We start from the raw sequence: 21,747 nt of genomic DNA, 5'->3' as shown, positions 1-21,747 counted from the left end.
TCGGAGAAGCCCGCGTTAAAATGACGAACCCTGTGTTACCAAGGATCAAAGGACTACCAAAGATACATAAGCCAGGTACAGAGATGCGAGAAATAGTTTCATCAGTGGGATCCCCACACAAAACTTGGCCAAGTGGTTAGTCAAGGAGTTCCAGAGTATGCCGAAGCCGTTCCCCAGCAGATCAGTTGTAAACACCCAGGAGTTCACCAAGAGGATATTGGAATCAGGAAACATCGGAGAAGAGGACATCATGGTATCATTCGACGTAGCGGCATTGTTCCCAACCGTTCCCGTGAAGGAGGCCCTGAACCTTTGGAGGATTGGCTACTAGGACAACGGACGGATACAACATGGCGAGGAAAGGTAAAGATGTATCTCAAGCTTGCAAGATTATGCATGAATGAGAACTACTTTACATTCCGTGGAAGCTTCTACAAACAAACGAAGGGTGCACCTATGGGAAATCCGCTATCACCGTTTTTGTGCGAATTATTCATGGCGAATTTGGAGGACAACCTAGAGGAACAAGGAGTACTACCCGAGAAATGGTGGAGATACGTGGACGACATTTTCAGCATCATCAACCGAAAAGATCTACCCAGGATTTTGGAAGCGATAAACAACGTGCATAAAGACATCAAATTCACCCACGAGGAGGAAAAGGAAGGTAAATTACCTTTCTTGGATCTACTGGTTATCAAGGGAACAAATGCAACATTAGACTTCGAAATCTACAGGAAGCCCACCAACACCATGAGAGTCATCCCATACACATCAAATCATTCGCATCAGCACAAAATGACAGCTTTTCATCACATGATCCACAGGATGCAGACGATTCCCCTGAGCGAAGAAGGAAAAACGAAGGAGCTACAACACATCTTGGAAACAGCGAGGATCAATGGATACAAGGAAAGAACAATACAAGCAATCATCAACAAGAAGCAGAGGAACCTACGGAAAAACGAACTGACAACACTAACACCGATCGATGAACCGCTGAAGAGGGTATCGGTCCCCTATGATCGACACATCACCCACCAGCTACGCCATCGACTGAGGAAATTCGGCATCGATTTAGTATTCTCCAGCAGAAGCAATCAACTGAAGACACTGTTGGGCTCCACAAAGGATAGAGTAGAAATGTTAAATAAGGCCGGGGTTTATCAAATTAATTGTTCACAGTGTGATAAAGTATATGTAGGTCAAACAAAAAGATCGTTAGATGTAAGGTTCAAGGAACATATTGCAGAAGTAAGTAAGGCTAAGAGGGAAACTGATAAGGGATTAAATTATGAGTTTAGGTCTAAGGTAGCTGAACATGTATATCAGGAAAATCATTCAATTACGACATCAAACATTAAAATTTTAAGAAATGTCTCTTCTCCGTGGAAACTTGATGTTGCTGAGAGCTTGGAAATCTACCGACAGGTACAAACGCGGTTGTTGAATAAAGATCAAGGAAATGGTAGCTCCTGGCTCTTCAAGGTTATACCTAAGCATTAAGCGCATCAAGCGAGTAGAAATAAGCACCGTAGTAAGATTAGTACCTAGATAAATTATTATACCTACGCATAGTATAAATAGTGTAAGCTGCGATCATTTTCTTCAAGTCGAGTCAAGTACGAGACACTGAAGACGGCCTTACTGTTGAGGTCGAAATACGTATCTGTCAAGATACAATTAAGTGGTGGAATTCAATGGGATGGTATAAACTCGTCTTATGACAGGTGAAAACATTCCACTAAAAAGCTCAAAATAATTTTCTTATCAAACCATTTTTGCAATCAACCCTTCTAAGGAAGGAAGGGTTGCACACGCTATTTTTTGCAATGACAAAAAATGGGTTTAAATATGATAAATCTGTACCACAATGGTACAATTTTATTCACTTAACATGACCAATCTTACCAAAAAATCATGTTGCTGCAGAAAACAAACAGATTCCATATTATCGTGCCCCATTGTGTGTTCGACAGACCATAAAGCGATAGATAAACCTGCCTTTGGAAAATTGGATGTCATGCCCATAAAATTATTTCATTTATTACGTGACACAAAGAATACACTATTTGAACATTCACCCAAGCCAATTTAGCTAAATGTGGTCATGTAACTATTGTTTTAATGCTGGTTTTCCATTATAGCACCCAAATGAGTACTATAATGGATTTTATGCAACCCATTTGAGTTGCATAATGTTCATTAAAGCACCCATGTCATTGGTATGGAAAAGTAGGCCAACCGTCTAAGACGAATTAAGTACTCTCCATTTAATTCCACCAGTTAATTTTCGTTATCTTTGCAGATACGTATTTCGACCACAACTGTGTGGTCGTCTTCAGTGTCTCGTACTTGACTCGACTTATCACTCGTTTATCACGTTTTATCACTCAAACGCCAACTGTAAACCAGGTATTATGATCAGGAATTGCAAAAAATCCATTATGGCACTGATTTGGGTGCTATAATGGAAAACCAACATTGGAACAGTAGCTACATGACTGCATTTTGCTCAATTAGCTTGGATAGGTGTTCAAATAGTGATTTCTCTGCCTTATATATTAAATGAAATAAATTGATGGACATGACATCAAAATTCTCCAAAAGCAGGGTCATCTATCGATTTATGGTCTGTTGTGCTATGCAATGTAGCACGATTATATGAAATCTGATTGTTCTTTGCAGAAACATATTTTATTTGCAAAAACTATTATGAGAAGTATGTTAGGCTGATTTACCATATTGATCGTTGCAAAACCCTATTTTCAGCACTCGTAGTATTTATCCAACTCGGCAAGCCTCGTTGAATAAACGTGCAACTCGTCCTAAAAATAATCTTCTTGCAACGAACAAAGCCGGGTACGTAAAGCAAGTATCTAAATAAAAGTACGCACCCAACTCTCACCTTGAAGTGATACGAGAGCACAAATGTCGATTCAAGTATTCAAAACCTTAGTTTAGATCGTCAATAGTCGAATCTATCGACCTTGTCCGACTTGTCATATTGGTTCAGTACAAAATGCTTTAAACGATAAGTGTCTGTAATGGATAATGCAGTGTGAAAATACTTCTCTACAACCTATTCTCCTCGTTTTCGTCAGCTTGCGGCGGCTCCTGGCTAAGTGCCACTTCCTTCAATACTACTTCACTGCCGTCGTTACTGCTGCCACGGTGCACTTCGGATTCCGCTTGCGCCGTAGGAGCTCCTCCCATGTTGGCCGACACGCTAACCAGCCGAACGTCTTCCTGCGGCTCCTGTACCAGAGCACTGGCGGTCACAATTTCCGGTTCCGGCTCGCTACTGGTTCTCTCGCCATCGTAGTTTTTGCTGCGCGACTCAATGCTCTGCACTGGTTGGAATGAGTTCTGTGTCAGCTTGGTCGACCATTGCGATTCCTGCGGTTGCAGGTTGAAGCGTGTTCGCTCTCGGATGCGGAATCTTGGTGGATGAGTTGTCGTTGTTTCAGCAGGTTGGTCGCGTTGGTCACGTTCGCGTTCTCTTGGCTACGTGGAATGGATAAATGATAGGAAATTCGGGAGGTTAATGGTAGGGGATTAAACCCTTACAAGTGGAATACTTCTTGTCTTGATCGAATAGTCGGAGACACCCTTCTAAGATCCTTATTTCTCGCAAACCCTCTAGTAATCGGAGGCTCTGGAGAAGCGGGGGTAGTGGTAGCTACGGTCGTCGTCACTGGCCGTCGGGTTCTTCCGCGGAGGACGTCCTGGCGACTCTTGGGACGCACCTGAAACAATAAAGGCAGTAAAACTTTTTTTTCGAAGCGGGTTCAATTAAAACTCACGGTATAAGATCCTTGCGTTGGTAGTTCGTCGTCGCCGGTGGACACGCCTCGGCTGGAGTAGGTTGTCGTCGGAGCAGGGGTCGTCGTGTACAGCGGTCTAGCCGGTCGTCGTACGAACGCTGGACGACGCTGGACAGATGACCCTCTGGACGAGGCTGATGACGGGGGCAGTTCGGTCGTGGTACGTTCCGTGGTCGGTCGCTCCGTATGGGCCGTTGTTCTGGGCGAGTATACTGGTTGCCGGGATAGCGGTCTTCTGGGTCGTGGGGTGATTTCTACTTTCTGTATTTCCATTTCGTCTTCATGGCTGTTATACGAGGGAGTTACCGGGACGGTGTGTTCTTCCGGAAGCTGGTAGGAAGGTGTCCGGGCCGGTTGTCTTCGTGGCGATTGTGTATGGGTGACGGCAGCTGGTTGTTCACGCTGGATTTCAACAGGCTTCGCGCGCTTTGGTTCAATTGGATGATCTACCGGTAGCACGCGTACAGATTCGTCGTCGATTTCTTCCGGATTCGGCACGGGGCTGTATTGTTGTCTGTAGGTGGTATGTGGGATCGTGGTAGTCACTTCGGGCTCGTAGTAGTTTTCGGTGTAGATTGCCTCTTTTCGGGGGATGGAAATTTCTTCGGTTTTCGCTTGTTCTTCGGGGTAGCTCTGTGGTTCAGGCGTTGAGTAGTAAGGACTCAATCGTTCCGTTTGTTGTTCGTAGATTTGTTGATAGGTCACCGGAATGGTAGTGGCGTGAGTTGTGGTGGTAGTGGTAGTTGGTGGTGGTGGTGGTGTCGTTGTAGTGCTTGTTGAAGATCCCGAAGTTGGTCGAATTACTGGATAGTTCTGTTTCAGGACGTCCCGCTGGTATTCCAGGTTTTCTTCTTCCTTTGCATTGCGTGAGGAACTACTACTGATACGACTTCTGGTTCTTGATCTACCACTACTGGAGTTTTCGCCATCAGCCGGGACGTATCGGGATCGGCTTCGGTTTATGGTGGTGCCTCGGGTGGGACCTACCGACTCGTGGCTAGAGGAGCTAGCAACTGTGGGACGTCGGCCTCTAGTTCGGCGGGTTGTGACTTCCGACGAGTATGGTTCTGGCGTTGTAGTGGCTTGAGTGGTGCGATGGATCTGCTTACGGAAGTGTCCTTTGGTCGTGGTTGGCAAGGGAGTGTCTTGTTCTCCCTTTTTGTGAGGCCATTCGTCTTCCATAAGGGAGTTCACTAAACCTGGTAGGTTTGCGCTTATCGGCGGCAGTTCTGATGGGATACTGTACGATTGCTCAGAGGGGGGAACAGTAACGTCGTTGGAAGTTTCGTGCCTCGCTGGTTCCTGAGTTGTGACGACTTCGACTGGATAGTTCACATCATCAGTATTCGTTTCGTATTTATACTTGTTTGTGTAGGAAGTATCAGTGAAACGGGTCAGGAACGGTTCTTGGTTTTGTAGGCGAGTTTGTGGGAACCTGGTGTGCTCTGGTTCGTATTTCTTGCTTTTTTCTTCGAATTCTTTGAAGAAAGTGTCTTCTGCTGTAGTAGCAGGTGTTGGGGTAGTTGTCCTCAAAGTAGTAGATGTAGTTGTTGGAACATAATACGTGCTGACAAATTTCTGCTTTTGAGGCTCGTCGTGGGTATTTTGTGAGAAATAATTGTTACGGATAATCTGTTGAGCTCCATTGGAGGGTTGATTTGATACAACGGTTTTGAGCATTTCATGATTATCTTGTTGGAAGAAATCGAGGAAAGCGTTGTCGACCACCGATTTTGTTGCTGGGGTAGTTTGTGGTCGAACGGAGTCTACCAGTTTGAACTTGTGAACGAAGTTTCCTTCATTTTCGTTACTGCCACGAAGAGATTGCGTCACTTCCTGATCTTCATATGGTGTAGAGACGGTGGACTGAGTGTATGGTCGTCGATTGCGGAAGTTTTCCTCCTTAAAGTAGGACTTCATTCGGTTCTCTTCTTGACGAGAAGTTTGCGGTTTTTCTGTGGTTGTGGTAGTTTTAGCCGTAGTAAAGTCGTCATTTTCGGGATACAGCGGGATTTTTTGTTCTGGGATGGGCTTAAAATCGAAAGGTTTGTAAGTTTTGGGACTGTAGCTTTGAGTTGGGGCGGGGGTGGTAGGCTTCTTGGTTTTTGCTAAGTTGAAGTACTCTTCGTTGACAATGTGTCGGTTTGGAAGATTGTTGACGCTATTGAAAGGTGAGTGAGAGAAAAGAGCTCGTTCTGTTTGGGGCTGACGATAGCTTTCCTGAGGGGTTTGCGTATTTCCCCGACTGTAGTTGCTACGGTCGGTGGTGGGTTTTGAGGTGGGGGAAGTATAGTGATCCGAATCGTACTGGGGTTTGCTAACAGGCAATGTAATTGGTGATTTGGTGGTGACATCGGTAAATTTCAGCGTAGACGGTTGATAGTATTCGATGTTGTCTGGCTGTCGGAAGTAGTTAGACTGAATTAAAGGTTGCTGTACAATAACAGATCCAACGTGTGGTGCAGGGAGCGGAATTTTAGAGAACCCACCAGGGGTTTTATAACTTTGAGGAGCTACAAAGAAGGGAAGGTCTCCGGGTTTTGCACTGAGTCGAGTTTGATCAATGCTGGAGAGATATGGCAACTCGAATTTGGAGTATCCTTTGGGTGGAGCGAGACCCGATGGTCCGATGAACACTTTGGGCAAGTTTTTACTCAGACTGTCCAATACGGCAATATTGTTGACATTTTTCAGGTTTGATAAGGCATCAGAGACCGAAAGCTTGGATTGTTTGTCATCGTTGTACATAAACATAGCTAGTGGAGGTTGGTTGGGTTTAGGTTTGCTGACTAAGGCTGCACTTGGTGTGGCTTTTGTAGTATATGGAGTACTCGTAGTTCGTGGTTTAGGAGTAGTCGTTGCTGCGGTGTAGAAGTCATTGATGATAGATGCGCTGACAGGTTGTGGCAAGGCATTGTAGCGAGTGCTCTCCGAAGCTGGCTTTTGGTTGTAAAGGGTTTCTACAGGGACGTAGAGCAGTTGAACTTCTTCTTGCGACACTCCACCGGTAGGTTGGGCTTGGAGGTTGCCAGCCGATGGCTGTCGCAGATGCGTCGTCTGAGGTTGGGTTTGAGAAGGAAATTGGAATTGATGCTCCACCAGGGATGGCTTTTCTTGAACAAGATTTTCTTTCGGTAACTGAGGGCTAAATGGTGGCAGAGGGTGTCTCTGAATAGTCTGCACCCCTCCGAATGGTGTATGTTGGATGAATGATTGATGACTTCCGAAGGGCGTGTTGAAAGCTGTTTCTAGTTCCTGTTGAAGGGGCTGTGCCACCGGTGGTGGTGGGAATACTACGCGACTGGACTGAGCTCCGAACGGCTGATTCACGTAGGAGAACTGTTGGTGCTGGGGTTGAGCATTGTTATCGGTCCCTAAAAAACCAGTGCTGTCAAAATAATTCAGTACTTTAGCACCTGCCTGTCGATCTCCGGGTCGCGATAGCGGAATCCAATCATTGCCTTGAACGTTACTGTAGTCTGTCAGTTGCCGAGACCATCGTTCGCCTGCACTAGAACTTGTCAGGCTAAGCACTAATGTAAATGCTGAAACCCAACATTTTTTGGCGACATCTATCGCCATTCTCCTTGAACGTACGTCCCTTTCCCTGAAATTGAGAAAAGAAAAAAAAAAGTATTAATCATTTATGACTTCAGTTTTTTGCTAGTAGGTAATCAAATTTGCTTTTCTACTTCATCTACGCAACCCGCCTTTCCGTTCAACTTTTACATCTTTTATGATCAATAGAGCGTGTCATTTCGTCTTTCAGTTGTTTTTCCAACCAACCCCCAACTGAACCATACCAAGAAAGCCTTTTTACTTTTGAAGCATGTGCAAAATGTTTCGCTCTTGCGATAAACATTGATTTTCACCGGCACATGCCTTGCATCGGAACGGACGGCCCTTGAACGAGATCATGGAAAATGAAAATGCAACACCCGGACCGGAGAAGTTCGTCGCATGCAACATGGTTTTATGATTAAAAGGCATTTTGTTTTGAAACGTTGCGCGGACACCGCAGTAGCCGGTGATTTCTCCTTCAGCCGATTAGTCCCTTGCACTATCGCAGTAGGCCCTGCAGTGGGCTCGACACGCGTGTTACTATTGTACAGGGCTGGTAGCGTTATCAGTAGGGACCCTTCTTAGCTCTGCGGTACGATGCTCGGCTATAAAGCCAGACTATGCTGAGGGTAGCGGGGTTCGATTCCCGGTTCGGTCTAGGAAATGTTCGGGTTGGAATTTTTTTCAACTTCTCTGGGCATAAAAGTATCATCGTGTTAGCCTCATAAACAAATGCAAAAATGGTAACCTGGCTTAAAAACCTCGCAGTTAATAACTGTTAAAGAGCTTAATGCACATAGATGTGAGGCGACAATGTCCCAGGTGGGGATGTAATGCCAATAAAGAAGAAGAAGAAGCGTTGTAAGTTATGGATGTCAGGACCGCGTTTTTTTTAAACACCTAAGAAATGAGCTTAGCACTTTTCACTTTCACAATTTTTTTTATTATGTCTAATGCACAAGAAACGAACCACTACCGCTAGGTGTATTAATCAGGTTTTTCTCTGTGCTAGCAAAATTGAGCATCGCTTCAATTCAGTTTCAAATATGACCCTCGACATGTATAAACAACTAGCTGACCCGGCAAACTTTGTCTCGCCTAAATTTGATAAAATTTTACACATAATTTTGAGCATTCACAATGCAATTAGAATACTGTGAATAATTCATTTCATTTATTTAGCTTACATCTAAACAGATAACACTGAATCAACCATTCAAAAATCGATTTTCTCCGATTCATAATTTAAGTTAACCTACTAAAAACTAATGCTTTGCCTTGTGCTGCTTGGGATGGCTAGCATTTGTTGATTTCTAGTTGTCGCGACCGATTTTTATCGACCCGTGCTTCTTTGTCGTATTCGACAATCCGACTATCCCTTCTCCGCCAGCGATGCCTCGACTCTCCAACTAACAGAGGGCGGTGCCACGCGCTTGCTCGTTGTTGGAGCGGAGATTCTGCCAAGGATCCAAGGCTCGTATTCCTCCACCAGTGATGGCTCGATGCTCTGATTACCAGCGGACAAAGGCACCCGCTTGTCCATAGCCAGAGCAGAGATTCTTCTCAAGGTCCGGGGCCGATGCGTATCGTCTCGCATCTGTCGTAAAATCGCAAAATTTTGATACACGCACTCAGCAGTACCTATATGTACACCATTGAGCAGCAAAAATATTGCACATCGATCACAGTAACTTATACCTATATGACCGGATTCAGTCACAATAGGGTTACTGCAACCAAATTTGTTCAACTTGTGTTGCTTGGGAAATATGACACAGTAACGCTAGTGATGCATCATTTTTTTTTGATCATCTGACATTGCGATCATAGACATCGTGTGACATCACTTTGCACGGGCACTTTGAATAAATAAGTCGAATTTCTTTTACCAATATCAATTATAGAGTTTTTTTTTATTTCAGAATAGTATTTCTCCATATTTAATAATCATACTCCACTATTTTCGCCTATATATTACTACACTAGTGATGTTCAACAAATCAAGATATATAGTTGGAACGCTTTCGATTAATAAACGTTGCAGACAGAAAAAGGGTGGGAGCTGCCCAAAGACTTTTTTTTCTATTAAAAATGTGACGGCGCTGACCCATTGTCACCTCCGACGACGGTATCCAACAATTTTCATACTTTAAGTCACGTAAATTTGGTTCTAAACCAGTGACATAAGTTATCTGATGAATTATCTTTGTTTTATTCATGCATGACGATGACTACACTCCTAACGCACCAAACTGTTTCACGTAGTTTACGTTGGGCGGTCGTGGCTATGTGCAAGCCCTTCAGATTTTTTTCATACAAAATGTTCCATACAAAAATAGTTGCTCAAAGTTTCGCTTAGGGACTACTACTATGTCTTTCTTTGAATTTCTCAGAAGGCATTAGAACCAAATCTGGCTACTTATGGTTGCAAATCTGCGATTCCGATCACTTTTTCTAAAAAAGGCAATAATGCCGATACAAATATTAAATTTATTTTATGAAACAACAATCTACTAGGGGAATTGTTCCATTTTCCATCTCACTGAACATATATTACAAGAGGCCGAGTTTTTTTGAGCAGTACATTTGTCACCAAGAGTATTTAAAGTGAAAATACGAGCATATATCTCTATCGGCATAAATATTCTATATTCGTCTAAGATCCCTTGCAATATGTGGCCGACCCATTTCCATCCACGCTTTCGAACATCTACTGTTATCCGGTATTTAGTATTTATCGGTTGCTCGGCACACGATATCCAACTGTTATCGTCGAAATTATAAATTTTAGACATCATGTGCGTTTCACGATAGAGTAAAACATTCGAATTTTGGTGCGTGTATCAATCCAATCCGATTGGGTCTCCAAATCTTTCGAAAACTCGCGAAGGTATGACTGGTGCTTCCATGTCGATCCCAATTTTGCAATCTGATGATATCAGACTGTCAAGATATTCAAATCTTTCGATCGTTCGACTACTTCAAAGTTTGAGGGGCTGTTCTCGATCATACTCAACCACATGGTCCTGCTGACGTTGATGGTAAGACGTCCCAAAGAATCTTACGGTCAGCTTGTCGAGCCCACTCTGCAGAAAAGAGCGTATAGGTGTTTCACAAAAATAAACTGTCAAACAGCTCAAGGAATGACACACGGTCAATCGTACCTACCAAGATTACGATGAGAAGTAACCGTGGAGATGAATTACGTCCTTACTTCACATCAGCGACTATGTGAATGGGGTCGGTGAAATACGACCCTATCTGTAAATCGCTTGCATTGATGGGCGCCACACAGATTTTCGTAATTCAGACAATATGAATGCCTTCCGTAGTCATGAATATTTAGCAAATAAAGGGACACTTCAACCTGTTTGACCTGCTCCAGAATGATGCGGGGCGGATATTGCATAAAAGTTGCTTCAACATTCGCACAGACAGAATAGGATCATCCCTGAACACCTCCGCCGAAAGCCGATCGACCTTGAGGGCCTCTTTAGATTTCATGCGTCGGATGGCTGAGACTTGAAGAAGCTGTTCAAAGTGCTCGAACCAACATTTCAGCTGTCCAAGTCAGTGAGTAATTGAGGCAATAATCTCCGGATGCTGAGCCATCCTTGCTTCATCGGTCAGGATGTCCACCTATGCCCGACTTTCCTGTTTGCAGCAGCGCCTGACTCCCACTTACAGATAAACATACCGTTGACGGGACTCGTAATTTACTTCTCTGGTCCTCCCCGTTTGTAAGCCTATGCTCCTAATGTTTGTATACTCTATGCTCCTAAATCTTCCGCCGCGTAATCCCTTCTTTTCGTTTAATGCGCATCTCACCCAAGTTGTCCTCGCCGGTTTCGATAAAAGCATTCTTCGCCGCCCACTTCTCTTCTACACTGCTACCTTCCAGAACATGCACTACCCGAGTTCCAAGTTCTTCAACGAACGATCTCAGTTGGATCTTCTAGTCGGTCTATGTTGATTCGTTGCCCGAGCCTCTCATTCAGCCTCTGAATCCGAGCAATGCGTTGTCAGATATCGTCAATTAGAAGATGATAGTCAAACGCGATGCTAGCTCTGCGTTTATTACGGACTAAAGAAGGCACCGTCTCCGTCTTCAGCTGATCCATTTCTAGAGAATCCAAATACTAGTCCTGCCCACTACTAGGTTTTCCAATCTGCCAGATTCACGATTCAACCATCTTGGATTTAAGGCAGAGCCAGCGAGTTAGTTTGCACTCGCACATTTTCCATCCCCCTGTTTTTTCATGAATTTGGCAGATTAGGGTCTGTCTCATTTGGAGAATTAAACTTAAAAGTGACAGTTCGAAAATTACAAAATCACCCCGTTATAAGAATGGCTGGTGCTACCCAGCAATTCCAATAGGACATCGATAGGAAATGATTCGATATCTGTCAAAAGTAATCTTGCTCTGCGAGCAGGGTTAATCTATAATTATTGAAATGTCACTTTCAAGTTTAATTTCAGTTTAATTATCCAATTGAGACAGACCCTTAGAAACCTACACGGTTAGAAAAAAGTACCTAATTTTAGATATTTTTTTCTCTTGCATCTCCCTCCTTCTTCCCTTTGTTGTCATAAAATGAAGAGCAAAACCACTCAACAAGGGCAGAAGAATAAATCAAACGCTGCTTGCTGCAGACGGGAGGAGCGGGTGCGGGTGAATTCCTCAGCCGACAATTCAAGGGGAGGAAAACCGCAACAACCGGTGATAATCACCTCCTCTACGATATTTCACGAAGTCTGATTGGATAGATGTATTGTATCTCTGTTGTTGTTGCTCATCGTAATCGACGAAATCAAGGGCCGCTCTAGCAGCCCACCACCATAGCGCAATCGAATGACCTCGACCCAGAAGATGATACTGCTCTCAACGTAAGAGCGCTCTACCATGTAGAGTAAACTGAATGACCTGGTCGTACACTCCCACTCATAAACGTCAGCAAGATCAAATCGCTGTATATGAACAACTCCAACTCTACAACATAGAACATGGAGATCCAATCGGCCCATGCACTGCACCAAACCTCAACTCTAACTTGAAATCTGCGATGTTATACGCCAGTGAGACTTGGTGCGTATTAGCAGAGTTCATATAGAGTTGCAAGTATGCATCAGCCGATGTCTACGTTTTAAAGCTCGGGCCTGGTAGCCTCACAACTGGATCCCGAATGCTGAACCCCATTGACAATGCCATCGAAATCCAATATCAACAGCGACTCCACAGTGTAAGACACACCACGTAAGAGCGGAGACGAAATCTGCAGGCAAGCGCTGGACAGGCATCTGGCAGGACATCGCAGCAGAGGCAGACCTCAGATATCCTGGCGACGGAAACCTAACAGAGAAATAAACGAAGTCGTTAAGAATCAGACTTGGGCCCAAGTCAAGGATGGAGAGAGAAGGAACCCAATCCCAGTGCCGTTTAGCCTATTTAACAATGTAACAGTACCCATCGCTATGTTTACAGAGTAATAGAGTTTAGTTTTGAGCTTGTTTGGAAGAATGTTTTATCTATCTATATACATACATAAAAATGAATTTTTGTTTGTCTGCATCATAGACAGGGAAACTACTTAACAGATCAAGGTGAAAATTTGTATGCAGAGGTTTTTGGGGCCGGGAAAGGTTCTTAAGATGATTCGAGACCCCTCGCCAATATAGAAGGGGGGGGGGGGGCTCCCATACAAATGGTACACCAATTTCATCATAGCTAGAGAATGAATCAAGAAAATGGAACCGAACTGTCATGTGGAGGTTTTGGAAGGGAAAATATGTTTCAGTGGTGGTTCGAAACTCCTCCCCCTTCTGGAAAGAGGAGCTCCCATACAAATGAAGCATAAATTTCTGCATAACTCGAGAACTAATGCATAACATCTCAGATTGTGCCTCAGATGAGCCACAATGACCCCGTAGCACACCCGTGCATGTTTCTTGCATCTGTGAATTTAGCGTCCTGTATCCTGTCTATGGGTTTGTCCGAGGTCGTAATTATGCCGCTTACAAGCTTGACATTGTGGTATGTTGTGTACTGGCTTGGCTTCTCGGATAAAAAAATGCAATTAAGTTGCAATAAAATATCATAAAACTACAATACATTTTATTGATGAACATTAAATTCTATTGTTTTTATATCAAACCAATTAAAGTTATTGTAACAGACGAACAATAAATTCAATTGCCAGTAAAATGTTTTACATCGCAATATACATTCTGACCATATAACAAGCTGTTTTTCATTATGCGTTACAACGCAACGCAATTCATAACCTAAACATATTCGTGGTAGTACTCTTCATTGACAAAATGTGCAATGCATCGCCCGTTTAAGTCTTGTTCAACCTAAAAAGGCACAATTATTGAACATAGCAAATTAAGCTAAATTTTCGTTTAAAAGGCGTCTATTTTAGTAAATTTGTGTCTGAAATCGTTCTGGATATTTATCGCTTACAGCCCTATATTACTTTATTGATGCATTATAGGCAGGCTACCTATTGTAAGGGAGAATGGTCTAGAATCACATCGTGTTGCAAAATGACACAGCACAGAACCAATTAATTGTAGCATCTGTATTTGAAGATCTCGTGGTGTAATAATTGATTATACATCCGCTCTGTAGCTGAGTGTCCAACCTACCCTCCGTTGATAAATCAAAGGTGTAGCGCGATTCACGACGCAGTGATAAACGCTCGTTCATCACGATCATCTAGCAGTGCCTGGCATTGTATTTCTCAGAGTTCAATCTTAAGGTTAAATTTACCTATACTGGAATAAATTATAGAATAAAAACACCAGCGTAACAGCTTAATTCTTCTAGTTTAATCTTATGCTTCGCACCATTCCCATTTTTAACACAACTCAAATGTGATTGATAGCCAAAAATGTTAGCCAATACTTGAGTCCAAAATTTCTTGAAAGTGCACTTCTGACCATTCGCCGGAACGATTCCTAAAAACACCTACGAAAGCCGCCCTGAACGAGATCCGGTTTTGATTATTATTGGTCATGCAGCTGTACCGCCATCGCCACCTCCCAGCGCTGGCCACCCACTTTGCGCTTCACCGTTCGTTGGTCGGTTGATCATGATCATACCGGGAGGCAGCTCGATTCATGCGGCGTGAGATGCTGGCCGATCTGTTCGACACCGGTGAAGAATGTAGGGAGTGAAAGTGTTTTTATAACACAAATCATAATATAATGTGTAATAGGGTGGTAATACCGTCTGCTGATGTTGAGGCAGGTTTCGACGGTGTGACGTCACCTGACTCTGCTGCCGGTGCGGTGGGATAAGATCTATTTGGGGCGGCTTGTCTGCCGGTGGTGTAGGGCGCACCGGTCGTTCGACACAGAGGAATTAACGGTTTGTGACGGTAGTAAATCGTAGAACCCAACCGCTGTAAGGGCTGGCGCAGTCAATGCAATTTTAGAGCCGTTCGCCTCTCACTTTGTGACTTGGCTAACTAAGCGCAGAATCGGGAAGTGATTGTATTTTAGCGGAAATAGGCGAAACATTGGCAGGGTGGGTTAATTTGGTCGTGATTATTGTTTAAACGTTTTTTGATGTTGTTGTACAAAGTTCCTGTTCAGGATTGATAAGGGTCTTGGTCTTCTGAAGTTAGAAACCCGAACTGTAAAACCGTGATTTTGTTGACTTCTTCTATTTCTGTTGACACGATCATTGTTTAGTTGTGATTAATAGCCTCGATTACATTTTATCAGTTATCACATTCGTTTTTTTAGCAATGCAACCATTTTGTGTTACGTTTGTGACAAATTTTTTAGAAGAAATTTTATTTTCTCAAAAAGAAAATGTTCAGAAGTTTCTTCGGATACCAAATTTTTACAGTGACCTGCATAATAAAAAGCCCACTCGTCGTTTTTCATACAAAATGGTCAACTTTGGAGATCTAGATCTCGATTGCATGTGAACCAATTTTGCTGAAAATTTGACCAGAGCTCAGATATAACTTGAATTTTACCACACCTAAGTTTCGACCATATTGATTCATAGGGTAAAAAATTATCGTGGTAATACCAAAACGATTTTTTTGGCAAAAAAATGATTTTATAATATCTTGAAAACTACAACTCTTAGTGTACAAGTATATTCCGCAAACTTTTTTGTATTGCCAAAATACGCGTTTTTGCTGAATAAGTCATTAGTTTACAACCTATAGAATTCAAGATATTTAAAAAATAAATTTTTGCCAAAAAATTCATTTTGGTATTACCACAATAATTTTTTACCCTATGAATCAATATGGTCGAAACTCAGGTGTGGTAAAATTCAAGTTATATCTGAGCTCTGGTCAAATTTTCAGCAAAATTGGTTCACACGCAATCGAGATCTAGATCTCCAAAGTTGACCATTTTGTATGAAAAACGTCGAGTGGGCTTTTTATTATGCCGGTCACTGTATCTTGGACCCACTATATAAACAAACGATGTATAAAAATTTATTCTTTCCTTCGCCTTTCTTCCACGCGCATTATGGTTGCACCATTAAATATAATTTACAGTTAATAACTTCATTTCTTAATAATACTGAGTGTGATCTACTTTGAAAGGGAAGTATGCTTTTGAAAATAAGTTTCAATAACGAAGGCGTGTGGAGATGTTATTCAAAAATATAATTGAAACTTCAGAATCAATTCACATTTGATTTGAAAAATAAAAAATGGATTACAAAATATGTTAGCATAAAAATTTCTCGGGAAACTCGGGAGACTAAAGTGTACATCTCGGGGATCGGGAATCCCGGGAAATTTGATTTTGTTTGAAGTGGTTTCCCTGAATGGAAGCCCTACTATGGAAGTAGCGAACGGCTGTTTTCACTTCGGTTAATGGTGCGACATACTCAAGATACTTTGAAAATTATTCCAATGGACATACTGAAGTCGTCAGCGTTTGTTAAGTATACTTTTCGCCTTTCTCGTATACAAAGTATACGTAAAGGCTATATGTTTGCTCCAGGATTAAACCGGCCGGGATTAAACCGGTTTGGGTTCACCCTCGAAAAATAAAGTCAAAAGTTTTTGGCCGTATTTTCGCCGTCTTTCATCCGATTTCGGGTATTGTTATATACAATACAAAGAATATAAGTAGATCTTGCATCGTAGGTATTTTAAACTTCTTCTTCTTATTGGCATTACATCTCCACACTGGGACAGAGCCGCCTCGCAGTTTAGTGTTCATTAAGCACTTCCACAGTTATTAACTGCAAGGTTTCTAAGCCAGGTTACCATTTTTGCATTCGTATATCATGAGGCTAGCACGATGATACTTTTATGCCCAGGGAAGTCGAGACAATTTCCAATCCGAAAATTGCCTAGACCGGCACCGGGAATCGAAACCAGCTACTCTCAGCATGGTTTTGCTTTGAGGGCCCCTTTTAAACTAATAATTTTATTTTTTTTATGTGCTAAAATATCACATAAAGATACACATTTTTCTTAAATTTATGTGGTAAAAATATGTTGATTTTTCTCAAAATTGAGTACACAAAATTTCGAAATAAAAAGTGGAATGGAACCATATTTTAATAATTTTTGATATGCATTGATGAAACTTCGGCGAAAAAATCTTGTTTTATTTTAAAAAATCAAAATGTTTACTCAAGTGCATGGTATGCATCGGCCATAAGTTTGGGTTCACCCCTTTTTCCAGTTTAAATTTTGGTAAAATATAGACGCCTCGAGCGTCTGTTCACCAGGAGGTGCGGTTCAAACAGCGTCTGCCTGGTACCCAGCGGCTGATCAACGAAATGCTGTATCGCGTCAGCTATAAGGTACACTAGGGGAAGTGGAAAAAGGGGGTAAGTGTAAAAATCGACTCGAAAAATTGGAATTGTACATACTTTACAGTTTTTACCACATCATAACATTATGCAAGAATATACTTTGATGCTCACACTAATACTATGTTGAAATTTGTATAATACACACACTAACACGGTTAACGCTTGAACTGTAATTTAAGGTTTCGCGAAAAGTTGATTTTTGCATTCATAAAATCAATTCTTATTTGCACCAATCGTCCCTTTTTCAAGTGAATTTATATCACAGGTTACTATTACAATACAATTAAACTAATCCCATTCAATTTGTAGTGGTTTGTACCATGAAAGCAAATAATTCAAAGATTTTACACTTACCCCTTGTATCAAACACTGCGGGGGAAGTGGATAATGCTCTAATAACGCAAATTTTTTCTTCCCCCAGGGTTTATTTCGATAGCTGTGAATCTTAATATGTTCCTTCTTTGTTATCATTGTGATTCCAGTGGTGATTGGACTAATATAAATGAGAAAATGCCTATTTAATCCACCTATCGGTATTGATGCCTTTCACATGTTTTACATATGAAAAAAAATGTATAAAAAAATTAAAAATAGCACTGATAGGTAAATATATTCTATAATTCACATTAATTTTTATTCATAACAAGTATCGCCGTTGAATGCAATTTTTTGCGAACAAATTGGTTAAGACACATACATACAAATACGCACATACAGACATCATCTCAATTCGTTAAACTAAGTTGATTAGTTTATAACCCTGTAAGTCCCATTTTTCCTATAAAAAGTTCATCTTTGGGGCGAACATATAGATTTTACGTTCACTTAGTGTTCGAGACGGCAAAAGCTATTACGAGAATTCCTTGAGTATCTATTCCGTTAAGGTAATGAAATCATTCCACAAAAGATACTCAGAGCAATTATTGTATTGATTTTAGTTATATGTAACTACTCATCACAATTGAAGATCAAGGTAAAATGGGTTTTCCACTTACCCCATCCCACTGGGTTAAGTGGAAAAACAATTCCTTATTTTTAGATCTCTTTCCACACATTTCAAGCGACCAAAATGGTATGAATTACCGCACAGTTGGTGCAAAATTGACTGTTTTTGATAGCCCATTTTGATTGAACCCATTTAGATCATTTAAACTGGTTTTACACAAATTCAAACATGCACTATCGATTTTTCCTTTTCCACTTCCCCCAGTGTACCTTACCTAAGGTGGCAGCTCCACCAGCGCGACCCCGGTAAGGTAGCTACTGAAGCCTCTCAAATACCACGAAAAATGAAGATAGAAGAAAAAGAGAACGTTATTTTTGGCAACCGACCCGGCAAATAAGGACTATGATTGGAAACTCGGTACCTGGAATGTCAGGACCGTAAATGAACCTAGACGAGTGAGCCTTCTGGCTCGTGAACTGCAGAAGGTTGGAGTGGTCGCTATTCAAGAAGTCCGATGGAGCATGGAGAACGTGAATTCCGAGCCGTGGACCCCACGACCAACACTGCATTCAAGTATAACATCTATCACAGCGGCGGCGGAAAAGCAGAGCATGGAGTTGGTTTCGTAGTGATGGGCAAGCATGGGCAAGAACGAATCTGTGTGTTGAAGATACGGGGTAAATTCTTCAATCAACGTTTACGCACCGACAAACGATAAATCCGACGACGTGAAGGACACGTTTTATGAATGTCTTGATAAAGCCTATGGAAAGTGCCCAAAGCATGACGTGAAAATTGTTATCGGAGACTCTAACGCTCAGGTCGGTACAGAGGACTTTTTCCGTTCCATAATCGGTAGGGAGAGCCTTCACTATGCTACCAATGACAACGGCCTACGGCTAGTAACTTTGGCTGCTGCCAGAGGGATGGCCATCAGTAGCACCTACTTTGCAACATCCGAAAGCACACCTGAAGACACCCAAATGGTGAAACTTGCAACCAGATAAACCATGTTCTGGTGGATGGGCGCCATTTCTCGGATGTTATCGATGTGCGGACGTTCAGAGGTCCGAACATTGACTCTGATCACTACCTTGTTGTTAGTAAAAATCGATCACGGTTGTCAACTGTATCGAACGAAAGATCACAGCGAACGATGCGTTGCAATATCCAGTGATTGTCGGCGGAAGGAGTATCGGCTGAGTACCGCCAGAAGCTCGACGATCGGATAAGTGCAATCAACGTTAGTGACAACATCAACGATCTATGGGAGTCGATCCATGGAGCGGTGAGCACAACAGCACGAGAAGTGGTAGGCAATGCACAGAGGCGACCCAGGACGGTTTGGTTCGATGTGGAGTGTCAGAGAGTGACAGACGAGAAGAACGTTGCCAGAAGCTGGATATTGGTGTCAGGTACCCGATCGAATAGAGATCGGTACAAGGAAGCAAGAGCAGCCGAAAAACGAACCCACCGCAGGAAGAAGAAAGAATATGAAGAACAAGTGATTAGCGAGGCGCAGGAAAAAATGGAGCAGAACGATATGCGGAGGTTCTATGAGTCTGTCAATGACGTGCGGAGAAAGACAGCGCCATCTCCCGTCATGTGCAACGACCAACAAGGGAATTTGCTGACAGATAAAACCGAAGTGGCTGCCAGGTGGAAGCAACACTTCGAGACTTTGTTGAATAGTGGAAGTGACGGTGCATCGGTGAGCAGAATAAATATTAGCGACGATGGACAAGCTGTGGAGTCACCTACACTACATAGATGAGGTAAAAAAAGCTGTTAAAGAGCTGAAGAACAATAAGGCTGCGGGGAAGGACCAGCTCCCGGCTCAAACATAGCAGTGAGCAGCTTTAAAAAGTTCTGCACCATGTTATGTCGAAAATATGGGAAGACGAGGAAATGCCTGCTAGCTGGTTGGATGGCCTCATTTGCCCTCTCTTTAAGAAAGGGCACAGACTGGTGTGCGCCAATTACCGAGGAATAACCCTCCTTAATTCGGCGTACAAAATTATGTCCCGTATTCTGTTCAACAGATTGAGACCGCTTGAAGAGTCTTTCGTCGGCGAATACCAAGCAGGTTTTCGTAAGGGCTGATCAACGACGGATCAAATGTTTACCCTGAGACAAATCCTTGATAAATTGCGAGAATACAACTAGCAGACACATCATCTGTTTATTGATATCAAGGCGGCGTACGATTCAGTGAAACGAAATGAATTATGGCAAATTATGCTTGAACATGGTTTTCCGGCAAAACTGATACGGCTGATTCGTATAACGTTGGACGGATCGAAATCAAATGTAAGGGTTGCGGATGAAATATCGACGTCATTTGTTACCTTAGATGGATCAAAGCAGGGTGATGCACTCTCGAATCTACTGTTCAACAAAGCGCTCGAGGAGGAGAGCTAGTGTGCAAAGAAGCGGTACCGTCATATGGGGGGAAGATGATCATTGAGGCGAAGATGATCATTTGATGTGTCAGTCAAAAGTGCCTAATTTTTTTTATGAAACGGTGGTCTAGTAGGTCAATCATATTATCTGTTCAAGTAATGTTACTGCTAGGTAGAGAATCCGAGTTTTTCGATCATAATCATGAAAGTGTAGTTCGTGGAAGAAAGCGGAAAATAGTCATAAATGACGTTTCACATATTGACTTCGTAGACTTCTTTACGAGGTAGATTCAACATTTATTCAAATATTCTAGTGTATTTTGACGGCAGGGTCATATTGATTTTAGTAGAGTTGTCATGATCAACTTCACCCCAACCAGATTACTCAAAAAAACTGTGCTAATTTAATGTATTTTAATAAATGCGAACGCATTTCAGGAAACTAAATATGTTGATTGTTGCAACGTATAGCAGTACATGTTTTAAAAATGATTGTTTTGATTTAAAATGTAAACACACATTGTTATTACATGTTTTGTCTTAAAAGTGATCATCTTCACCCCAGATGACGGTACCATTATCACAAGATCGCATATTGCCAGCGACCATGTACTTCCCAAGTAACATTTAAAGTTTTATTTCGCTCTAGGAATGGTTTTCAAGATCAACTTATAAGATCTAATAATAAAACCCAATAATATACGGCAACCTTCTGATGACCACTATAAGAGTAAGATATGGCCAAGTGGCCCTCTCTAGAAAACCACTATAAACCTATTATAAGAGCATTTAGAAACCCTTTTTGAGCCATTTGCAAAAAAGGGAATTTGGCTGCGGCAGCTGTCAGAATGTTGCTTTGAAAAAAGGGAAACAAAACTTTGCAGATAAATAATAACAAAATGAACTGTTGATGAAAATTATGATGATAACAAAATAATATTTTCTTTCTGGTTTGTTTTTTGATTTACTGCCATTGAAAATGAGGTGCGCGTCCTATTTCATGGTCATATCTGGTGAAAAAATAAGGTTGAACACCACGCGCCGGCAGGGAAATAAATTGAAAATATTTATTACCACATTATCTAAGATGTTTGCTAAATTGATTAGTACTTTTGCCTAAACTATTAGTAAATAAAATTATTTGTCAGAAAAAGCATGATACGCGGTGAAAACAACGTTTAATCATAAATTTCAGTGAT

The 21,747-nt window shown here is 42.0% G+C and overlaps 1 protein-coding gene across 1 annotated transcript in view; it reads right to left on the bottom strand.

Annotated features, from left to right (window-relative positions):
* LOC134218303 (mucin-2) overlaps window positions 1–21,747 on the bottom strand; it is a 90,960-nt gene that overhangs the window by 21,980 nt on the left and 47,233 nt on the right. Inside the window, exons 2-4 of the mRNA XM_062697235.1 lie at window positions 3,807–7,434; window positions 3,582–3,749; window positions 3,083–3,507 (exon numbers count right to left, since the gene is read on the bottom strand). Coding sequence (XP_062553219.1) covers window positions 3,083–3,507; window positions 3,582–3,749; window positions 3,807–7,409 — 4,196 coding nt within the window. The 5' untranslated portion in view covers window positions 7,410–7,434. The remainder of the gene's footprint in view (window positions 1–3,082; window positions 3,508–3,581; window positions 3,750–3,806; window positions 7,435–21,747) is intronic.

This window comes from Armigeres subalbatus, chromosome 2, assembly GCF_024139115.2.
Source record: "Armigeres subalbatus isolate Guangzhou_Male chromosome 2, GZ_Asu_2, whole genome shotgun sequence".
NCBI classification, from domain to species: Eukaryota; Metazoa; Arthropoda; class Insecta; order Diptera; family Culicidae; genus Armigeres; species Armigeres subalbatus.
The sequence above is the reverse complement of the archived record's forward strand: the minus strand, read 5'-3'. Positions and strand labels throughout refer to the sequence as shown.